This window comes from Micropterus dolomieu, linkage group LG17 (genome assembly GCF_021292245.1).
Source record: "Micropterus dolomieu isolate WLL.071019.BEF.003 ecotype Adirondacks linkage group LG17, ASM2129224v1, whole genome shotgun sequence".
NCBI classification, from domain to species: Eukaryota; Metazoa; Chordata; class Actinopteri; order Centrarchiformes; family Centrarchidae; genus Micropterus; species Micropterus dolomieu.
Window position 1 is genome coordinate 34,168,155 of NC_060166.1, and position 10,550 is coordinate 34,178,704.

Consider the following 10,550-nt stretch of genomic DNA (forward strand, 5'->3'; position numbering starts at 1 on the left):
AAAAATAAACTTTGCTGAGGTTGGAGAAAGATTAAAGGGAACAAACACTGAATGTTAGCAATAGGAAGTGGTTAATCGGCATAAACTGAAAAATCCACCTGTATGTACATTGTCCTGGTAAATGTTGTTGTTTTTAACAACAAACAAGTCTACGTCCAGGAGCTAAACATTTTATCTAATAGCAGACGGTTTTTAAGGAAAGGTTCGAGTTCGACTATTCCCTAGTCAGAACAGAAAAAATGCCAGCTATGAAGTAGGCCTTACAGAAGATGAAAAAGTAAACAATAAAGAGAGCGGCAATCCTACAGAATATAGAATGCATTGTAAAATAAATTATTATAAGTGTGATAGTGCCTGTGGAAGGGTACATTTAAAATCTGCAAATATACATTTATGTACATGGAAGTGACCAGATCATATCAAGTGTCCGTCAAGTGATCAGTAACTTCCTCTAGTCTCTGCTTAGCTGGACAACTGGTCCCCACCAAGCAATAATCTGCCACACAGAGTTTGTTACAGATGGACAGAGCCAGGCTAAGTTAGACAGCTGCTGGTGGTAGCTTCATACATTGAGTACAGACAGAGAGTTATTGATCTACTTATCCAACTCTTAACAAGAAAGCAAATAAGCGTATTCGTAAAACTTTTCCTTTGAAGATTAACAGTAAATGTCTCTTCAAAAGAAAACGTTATAGGGTTTTATTTCTAGCGCACAGACCAAATCCTTCATTCAGCTTCTGCCCATAAAGCAGTGATAAGATCTGGTGTGTTCTCAACAAGAAAGTCCTCACGAGAAACACAAAAGCACAAAGTAGACAGAGTGATGGAAAGAAGCTACCCCAACAGTTTTCACACTGCGATGTACTGTTGGTAGGAGACTGATTATATGAGATATTGTGAAAGTGTCATTATTACAATCTTCTCCTCCCCTTGTTGGAAACTTCTCCAAACCTCCTCAATCTCCTCCTCCTGAGCTCCTCAAGTCTCACCTCCTCCGCAGTGGGGTGGACACCATAAGCTGGACGTGCAGTTTCTCTCTGCCTGGTTCGTCCTAAAAAATATGATCTCATTACTAAATGTGTGCGTTTCTGACATTTATTTGGCTCTTATTTGTACTGACTTTAAACCAATTGACTGGTAGGAATAAAACATTTTGCTCAGCAGCAACAGCACACACCAGCCTCCGTCCATTAGTTGTCATTTTTCTCTCTTACCTCCATCATTCAGGCTGTTTCTGATCGCCATCTCTAACTGCTCTTCCTCTGTCAGTCTTGCAATATCAGATTTAGATGCATCATCTACAGTATGATCTTCTGCATGCTGTGGATCTTCTGAGTGTTCTCGTGTAGTCCCACTGTAACCTAACACATTTACACGCATGTAGACAATAAAATTACATTAAAAACAGACCCAACAGTACACAATAGTGGATGGCTGTGTGTACTTCGGTTTTGTTTTTAGGGTGCCACTTCATAAAAAACATTTGAGAAAATGAGAACATAATATGCAATGGAATTGAATTCATTCAAAAGCAACATGGTAATCTTAAAGAGGTGGTATTATGGTTTTTGGCTTTTTCCCTCTCCTTTATTGAGTTATATATCTTTTCTGTGCATGTACTAGGTTTGCAAAGTGAAAAAGCCCAGAAAAAGAGGTTCCCCAATTAATGTGCCCCACTGATTACAATCTAATTAACAGTACAAATCATTTTCCAGAGTGTATCCCTGCTTTTTCAGTATGTTATGAATACTCTCCTTTCCATTTTCTTCTTTCATTACACTATGTGTAGCATTTTAACGTTTCTCAGCGGTAGTAACAAAAAAGGCACTGAGGCAAACAGCACTAGTGGTACCCTTAGTTACTGAATAACCATGATCAAACAAAACCTGTATATATTATACTGTCCCTTTAAAGACCAATGTGTAAGATATATGGGTGTTGCATAAATTAATCATTCTTAATTAATCATTCTTAATCATTTTATTATCTTTAATCAGTATCAATAAGTAATCATTCTTAATTCATCATTTTTAATCATTTTATTATCCTTAATTAGTATTAATCATTAATCATTCTTAATCATTTTCTTTTCACCTAGATGTGCCTTCTTTTTACTTATAAGTAGTGAACTGTAGTCATGAACACAGAAACAAGCTCACTGTGGTTAGATTCTTGAGTGGGAGGATTGACTGCAGGAGAGGCTGCAGATGTTTAATTACCGATTGAGACCACATGTTTAATTACTGATTAAGGGTTTGATTGTCAACTTCTAACCTCTGATTATTACAGCCTGTGTGAACTGTGAGCAAACCTGCTGAGGGAATTTTTGATGACAGAAAAACCAGACAGAGGCTTGCTGAAATCGCGCCAGATAGTGGATGACATAAAAAGCGACAGATGCTTGACGAAAACACATCACAGAGATGATAAGCAGAAAGCAGAAAAATGCCAGCATAACATCAAGAGTGTTGTAAGAAACAGCATTACAGACGTTATTCTTGTATTAATTTTTTAAGAAATATAATTGTGTGTCAAATTTCGCATGCATAACTTACAAAAAAATACAGTGAGACTGAAGTTGAAATGTAAACTTGGTGAACTTCTTATCCAGTAGTATAAAAATATAGAAAGTCAACAATACAGTAATATATGACAGCTGGAGAACAGTGTTAATTGGTAAAACAACACATGTAAGCAGCATGACATTCACCATAAGGAAAGGAGGGAGCAAACCAGTCCAGAGGGGGATATAAAAGGCTGTCTGCAGACCACAGGATTGACACCATCCTCCAGCCTGCTGGGACAGATAGTTAATAGAGTATTTTTTGTTTAAAAAGCTGGTGAAGGTGGGGACCAGGCCTCAACTGGCCCAGTCTGGCCACATCTGACCCAACATGGGGATCTATTGGTAGAATATGGCAGGATAATTATGTTTGCATTAGTGCCCGGATATTCCACCGCCATGTTCTACAGTAAACAAGAGAAAATATCCAGTGAGCAGCAGTTGTGTGGACAAAAATGCCTTGTTGATGTCAGAGGTCAAAAGAGAATGGGCATACTGATTCGAGATGACAGAAAGGCAACAGTTACTCAAATAACCACTCGTTACAACCAAGGTGTGCAGAATACCATCTCTGAACGCACAACACGTCGAACCTTGAAGCTGATGGGCTACAGCAGCAGAAGACCACACCGGGTGCCACTCCTGTCAGCTACGAACAGAAAACTGAGGCTACAATTCACGCAAGCTCACCAAAATTAGAAAATAGAAGATTGGAAAAACGTCGCCTGGTCTGATGAGTCTTGATTTCAGCTGCGACATTCAAATGCTAGGGTCAGAATTTCGCGTAAACAACATGAAAGCATGGATCCTTCCTGCCTTGTATCAACGGTTCAGGCTGGTGGTGGTGGCGTAATGGTGTGGGGTATATTTTCTTGGCACACTTTGGGGCCCTTAGTACCATTTGAGCATCGTTTAAACGAGACAGCCTACATGTGGCTGACCACGTCCTTCCCTTTATGACCACAGTGTACCCATCTTCTGATGGCTACTTCCAGCAGGATAATGCACCATGTCACAAAGCTCAAATCACCTCAACCTGGTTTCACTTCACTGTACTCCGATGGCGTCCACATTCACCACATCTTAATCCAACAGAGCACCTTTGGGATGTGGTGCATCGGGAGATTCGCATCATGGATGTGGAGCCGACAAATCTGCAGCAACTGTGTGATGCTATCATGTCAATATGGACCAAAGTCTCTCAGGAATGTTTCCAACACCTTGGTGAAAGTATGCCACGAAGAAATAAAGCAGTTCTGAAGCCAAAAGGGGGTCCAACCCGGTACAAGCAAGGTGTACCTGTAAAAGTGGCCGGTGAGTGTAGTTTTTCCTACATGCTTGGAAGGGGAGGGTGAAGCGAGGGGTATTCAGTTGATTGCAATCTGCAACCTCACCACTAGATGTCACTAAATCTTGCACACTGCTGCTTTAAGTCTGTTTTCTCAAATACTATATCGTACCTGAAAAGTTGAAGTATGAACTTGTTCGAGGATTATTTCCATCTGACAGGGGGGAAAAAGAAAAAAAAAGTCAGAGAAAATATTTCATATTAATTGTTGACATGCACTAACTTAGTGGCACAGTTAACATTCAGATGTCAGATGTTAACATCCAGAAGTTGATTTATAATTAAATATTTAAAATGAGCAAACATTTTAAGCATTTTTATATTCAAGTGAAGTTACACAGTATGAAATTAACCACAGAAAGTACTGTATTTGTAGGATTATAATACAAGTGAAGTGTGTTAAAGAACCAATTCAAAAATGGGATTCATGAGTAAGTAGCCAATCAACAAAAGCAAACCAAGGGATGCTGTCCCTGTTTTTATTTCTTGCATTATCAATAATTGTAGCGTTAGCAAAACTAAGAGGCTTTTAGCCACAGCACAATATTACCAGTTATTACAGAAGCTGTAGCTCTTTAAGTAAAAAAGTATGACAACAATGTTTTGCTTTTCTGATTCAACTCTTGATTAAATAAAACTTCTCGTCTTCTGTAGTTGAAGTCAAAGCTGTGCACCAAGTCACACAACAACAGTGTGTAAGAAGAAGCCCTCAGTGCCTGCAGCCTCATCTTTACACATTTTTAAACTTCTACACAGATTTTTGTTTAGGTTACAGGATGAAGAAACTCATTCAACACAAATATTTACAGTATATAAACGGTCTAGAAAGCAACACACACATTCAGACCTGCACTTGTCTTCATGATGGTCTCCAGTGGACCCACAGTGTAGAGCAAACCCACCAGGATACCTGCCAGGTGGCCAATCAAAGAAGTCCTAAAGCACAGATAAAAAATACACTACGTTAATCAGTAAACTAATCAGTGTAATTACTGTACTGTGACGTAGGGGCTACTGCGAACATTTGGAAACTTAAGAAAAGGTAAACTATTTTTCTCAATATGCATTACTTTGATTTCTAAGATGTTCCTGTTCCTGTTCTGTGTTGATCACCTGTGAATCTTTCTGTATTATAATTAATTAATTAATATAATTAATTAGCCTGAATGTGGTGCTAAAGTGTGAACAGATTACATACTCAGAACCTGCTCAGAGTTATGTCTTTAATTGCTAAAGTATCTCACCCTGGAGCAATTAGATAGATCAGCACCAGCTCCACCCAGCTAGCGAAGCGGTTGGACACACGAATATTCAACACGAACGTGACGCCACCTGGGTTATAATGGTTAGTGACCACCTTCAGAGCGAACAGGACACCTAGAAACACAGTTATATTGAAGAGCTTCATAAACTTGGCATCAAATTCAACAGCATCATAAAAACATAAGATATTTAAGAGGAAGATAAGATGTAATTTTATCATGTGAAAACTTTTTTTGTTTTAATGCTGCAACTGAAAATAATTTTTCTGACATTGACTTTCTTGATTAATTGATTAATCACTTTATAAAATGTCAGACATTTATAAAAGTCTATAAAATGTTGATCTCTAAGGGAAAAATGCATAATCACAATTCACCAGAGCACAAGTTGACATTTTTGGTTTGTTTTGTTTAGCAAATATTCACATTTTAGAAGTTGAAAACAGAAAATTTTAGGCATCTTTTGGTGTCAATCAACTAACTGATTAGTCGACTAATTTGTGACTTGGCTTTGAAAAACTCTACAGAAATACCTTCTTTGTTCAGTTGTTAAAACAACAACACCGGAGGTAGTTTGCACCTGAGAAGCCGACAGCACACTCCCTACTGTGCGATGACACTTCTATGAATCCTGCTAACAGATCAGAGTCTTTCATGAGGGTTGTCAGCGCTGCCTGCAGCAGCAGATAGACCAATCCGGTGAGCAGAGAGAAGACTGACAGCAGGTAGAGGAACCAGCCTCCGCCCAGACGGCGCTCCAGCCTGATACCTTTCCAGAGGAAGGACACCATGTTGAAGTAGAGATGCCAGTCATCGACGTGGTGCAGGGGGGAGAGGAAGAGGCGACGCCAGTCTTTATCCTTGTACACATACTGGAGGCTCACACAGGCCTGACGATTGGATGGACAGAAAGGAGTAATTTTACTATAATTATATGAATCTGCAACTATCTTGATCATCATTAATAAATTAATCTGAGTAATAAAAATTCTCTGATTTCAGCTTCTTAAATGTGAATATCTTCTGGTGTCTTTACTCTATACTAGCTTACTCTATAACTGTAAACTAAATATATTTGGGTTGCGGACAAAACAAGATATTTAGGGAAAGTTATCTTGAGCTTTGGAAAACACTGATCAACATTTTAAACGCACAGATGAAAAGATCAATACCAATCTCATATTTGTCCACCAAATATTTTAGGCTACAGCCATTTAGCTTACCTTAGCACGAAGACTGGAAAAAGGACACGTCTCTGTCCAACAGTAACAAAATCCACCTACAAGCACCTCACGCCCTATATCTCATTTATTTAATCAGTAGAATAACCAAAGTGTGAAAATGTCTTCACTTTTAAGCTGGGTTGTGTGCTCAACTATTTCTTGGGACTCCAGGAGGTTTCTGGTCCCAACCAAGAAAAAGTCCAGCACATAACCTCCCGTGAAAATGACAAATTGTTGTTTTTGAATTGACAACTCAAGAGTCCAGTGGCAGAGTGAGTAGCAGTAGAGATGCTCCTAATGTTTCAGTGATGAATTACCTTCATCAGCGGAGCAGCAGGGAACATGTAAAGATACACATTGAATCCCAGGACAGCCAGGGTGACTGCTGGGATGTTGCCCAGACCCTCCTGGAATAGCTGGACGGCCAGAAGCAGCAGGCCCAACTGGAAACCCCTCTGCATCCTGACAGCACCCTGAGGAGAGGTGGTTAAAGGTTTAAGTTCGACAATTTGGCAAATACACTCATTTGCTTTCTTGCAAAGACTTAAATGAGAAGATTGACACTAAATATGAAATTACTCTCAGCAACCTCTTAGCTTAGCTTAGCACAAAGAGTGGAAACAGAGGGAAACAGCTAGCTCTGTCCAAAGGTACTAGCACCTCTAAAAGCTCACAAGTTATCTGGTTTGTTAAATCTGAGAAGAAACAATTTGTTGTTATTTTCCAGACTATTTTCATTCATTTCCTGGAGACTTACCCTAAACACTACTTCCATAATCTTAACCTTAAGTTTTCACTCTAAAATGTTATGAATTAAGTTATGGGGATATGCGTTTTGTACCCATAAGGAAGAAAAGTCCCCACAATGTGTAAACTGACTTATGTCCCCACAACATGTTTATTACACACTCACACACATAAGAGAAGCACATGGCCTGGACTACCTGCCATTGGTATCCAGATGCCGGAGAACAATTGTGAATTCTTAAATGTAGCTTTAGTCAGTGTATATTAGTATGTGTAACAAAGAGAGCTGTCACCCTACGTTTACAGGGTACCAAACATGCAACTTGACCGCAACGTCAAAAAGCTAGGCTTTGATGGAGATGAAGGTGGACATGGAGGAAGAAGAGAAGGTGGGACCCGGCACTGCAACTGCTCCTCCCATGTGCACCCATTTTGCACCAGAGCAAGCCGCAAAGCTCCTCCACCTCCTGCTGTATATTTTCCACTACATGTTGTGGCACATGGTAGGGACTTTGGTGAATTGGTCGTCCATCCTTTAGGCGAACAACATGCTCAATGAGGGGGTTTCTCCCAGGACTGCCAGCAAAGAGGGAATGGGTCTTCTCGAAGACCTGGAGGAGCTGTGCAGGGTATGATTTCTCTTTTTGTTTAAGACTATACCATGTATTTCTGTCTGTATTGCAGAGATAACAGTTACACCATTTAATTGCAGACCCATAAAACTAGTTTGTATCATATTTTGAACGCACTAGCTTCACCGCACCAGTTTCCCCTACCAGAGTAAATGTGGTTAAATTCCAGCAGTGTAAGAAAGTTATCAGACCATTTGAGTTCACACAATTCTCTCATCTAACTCTCAGCAAGAAAGCAAATAGGGTATTTATTTACTAAAATGTGGAACTTTTTCTACTTTATTAACTTTACTTCAGACTTTCCAGTGGACAGATGTGATGCACACATACAAAAAGAAGGTAGTTTCACACTAAATCATAACATCTTCAGAGGTAAAATAAAGGCTTAGTTTATTAATTAATGAAAACGTAATACACGCCTGAAGGCTGTAAAGAAATAAAAAAGGGTGCTGCAACAAGGAAGACACTATAATTACTCCTCTTCCCCATTCTTTTCGTTTTTATGAAAACAATAGAGCAGCTGATTCATACAAGAGAAAACACTTCAGGATCCAAACTGTGACACACTCTTAAAATCACTCTTAAAATAAATCTGAACACACTTTACATACTCACACTTCATCCGACGGTCGCCTTTAGTTAAGTTTTGTATTTCTCTGGCGTGAGGTGGTGGAGCTGCAACACATTCATCCCAAAGTGTCAGCCAGCGCCTCCGTCTGCGCGCTCCTGGAGAGACAGAACCAGAAACGAAACCGAAACCTCAGCGGTCCATGAACGCGGACTCAAGTCCGCCTGCGCTCAGGAGTTTGAGCGCTCCAGGTCTCCCCATGGGCGACGTATAGGGGAGAGAAGTTAGGACAATTCCAAGGGCCCCTGACTGACAGGGGCCCCAAAAAATTATTATAAACTAATATCACATTATACATTATATAAACCATCATCATTGAGTATAAATATATTTCAAGTATAATAATAAAATGAATGATCTTTGTTTTTACTTGGTTTTGGCAGTAAAAGTTAAAAATCCCCATTGACAAAAAAGCAAACCTCCATATTAAACGACCACCCCCCTGTATCTGCATGAAATGGTTTAGTCCTGCCTTAGCTCACTGATCAGTGACGTGTTTAGATGCAGGCAGTAGATGCGCCAGAAATACAGTGTTAATAATGTGGCCTAGTAAACCAAAATCTGGTTTTCAAAAAAGGAAAGAGAGAAAAGAGTGAGAGGAAAGACAAAGGAAAGGATGTCAATCTGGAACCCAGTTTTCCCCCAAGAAAGGTGAGCAGCCTTTAGTCTGTGAGTGGTGTTAACCTGTTGGCTTCATGTGCACAGTGAAATAAGATAGCTACAGAGTAGTGTTAGCCTACATTTCATCAACATTTAATCAGTGCAAGGAAACGCAACTGTAGCCTCCCTGTCCCAGTTAAGAAGGTGAGCAGCACTGTGTTAATGACAGGCCATTTAGCATCATTCCAGGCAGGCTGTGGGGATTTCACTGTCTCTCTTGCTCTTTTTACCATAACAAAAAAAAGACAATGAAATATTTAATGACAGAAATTCAAACACAAATTATTTTCTCACATAATGATCATTGTCTGTACTGGAAGCTGGACAGCAGCTTAACTCAGCCTGCATGTGAGTTACAGACTATATTAAAATAATCCAGTTTGATATGTTCATTTAGATTGAATTATGGCCGTTAAATGACATCTATAGATACAGACTTTATTAAATAGTGACATGCATCCTCTATGCAGACTTGCATGTACAAATCACCAGCAGTAAATATTGTGCTAGTACTAGTATTGAACTACAAGAAGCAAGACACTTGCGAGCCTTTAATTAGAGTTATGTAAAGCTTTTGATGGGACAGTTAAGTCCTAGAGAAGTAGTGTCAACAGCTGTGCATTTGATTTTTTTGTCATGGGGCCCAAAATTCCTGGCGGCCCCTCTGGGTCTACCACGCAGGTTTCTCTCCACATACGCGGACTGTTTCAGTCCTTGAAGTTTTTTTTCTGTTAGTCTGCTTTAATCTGCTGCTCCAAAATGACTTCAGTTGAATAAACACCTCTCTGAAACAATTTAACCTTTATGACAGAAGGATTTATAGCAGGATTGTTGTATTAGACTACATTACTTTTAGCTAGGTGTACCAAATAATCTGGCAACTCAATGTTTATTCATCAAGAGGTGCGATTTGGTAAATTTCCATTTGTGTAGCCTATCAAATAGCCTACTTACAAATAATATTATTTACAACACGTAATAATCTTGTAGGCAAATTGAATATTTTTAATGTAAAATAATTTCAATTAAATTGAATTATAAAAATCTGAACACATTTTTAGATGTTTACCATATAATCACAAAATTGCATTTAGGTATTATGGGGAAAAGATTAATTGTCTAGGGACTGAGATTGTGTTGGTAAATTATCTTCCTACATAAAAGGGCTTACTGAAAGTTAGACAGTCTGATTGACAATGTTGAAAATCCTAATTTACTGAACATTGCAGATGGAATAAATCACTGAAAGAAGAAATCATAATAGATTTTAGGAAAAGCAAAAAAACACCCATGGTCTGTGTAAAGGTGGTGGAGAGGGTCTCGCTTTAAGTTCCTGGGAGTACACATAACTGAGAACCTAACCTGGAACCTGAACACAATCTACATCTTCAAGAGAGCCCAGCAGAGACAGTTGGTTCCTCCTGAGGACCCTGAGACGGATCAGCTTCTACTACTGCACAATTAAGAGTGTTTTAATATTGCTGTAC

The 10,550-nt window shown here is 39.2% G+C and overlaps 1 protein-coding gene across 3 annotated transcripts; it reads right to left on the reverse strand.

Annotated features, from left to right (window-relative positions):
* Window positions 1-15: 15 nt before the first annotated feature.
* Window positions 16-8,432, reverse strand: LOC123985317 (rhomboid-related protein 4-like). Of its 3 annotated transcripts, none has more exons than XM_046072796.1 (8): window positions 8,387-8,432; window positions 6,714-6,869; window positions 5,943-6,063; window positions 5,156-5,288; window positions 4,759-4,847; window positions 4,024-4,065; window positions 1,215-1,361; window positions 16-1,051 (listed from the first exon to the last, which is right to left on the reverse strand). In XM_046072796.1, the coding sequence occupies exons 2-8, from the start codon at window positions 6,855-6,857 to the stop codon at window positions 912-914; spliced, it is 816 nt and encodes a 271-aa protein (XP_045928752.1). In that variant the 5' UTR covers window positions 6,858-6,869; window positions 8,387-8,432; the 3' UTR covers window positions 16-911. The 3 variants fall into 3 exon arrangements, with proteins under 3 accessions (XP_045928752.1, XP_045928750.1, XP_045928751.1); XM_046072794.1 differs by having other exon boundaries at window positions 5,754-6,063; window positions 8,387-8,425; XM_046072795.1 differs by having other exon boundaries at window positions 5,754-6,063; window positions 8,391-8,416.
* Window positions 8,433-10,550: the final 2,118 nt, after the last annotated feature.

Excerpts from the sequence above, each read along its gene's own strand:
- LOC123985317 (XM_046072794.1), bottom strand. The coding sequence starts at position 6,857 with ATGCAGAGGGGTTTCCAGTTGGGCCTGCTGCTTCTGGCCGTCCAGCTA. Across the intron at positions 6,064-6,713 it reads CTGCTGCTCCGCTGATGAAG|GCCTGTGTGAGCCTCCAGTA; the intron begins GTAATTCATCAC and ends TCCAATCGTCAG. Across the intron at positions 4,066-4,758 it reads CATCATGAAGACAAGTGCAG|ATGGAAATAATCCTCGAACA; the intron begins GTCTGAATGTGT and ends CCCCCCTGTCAG.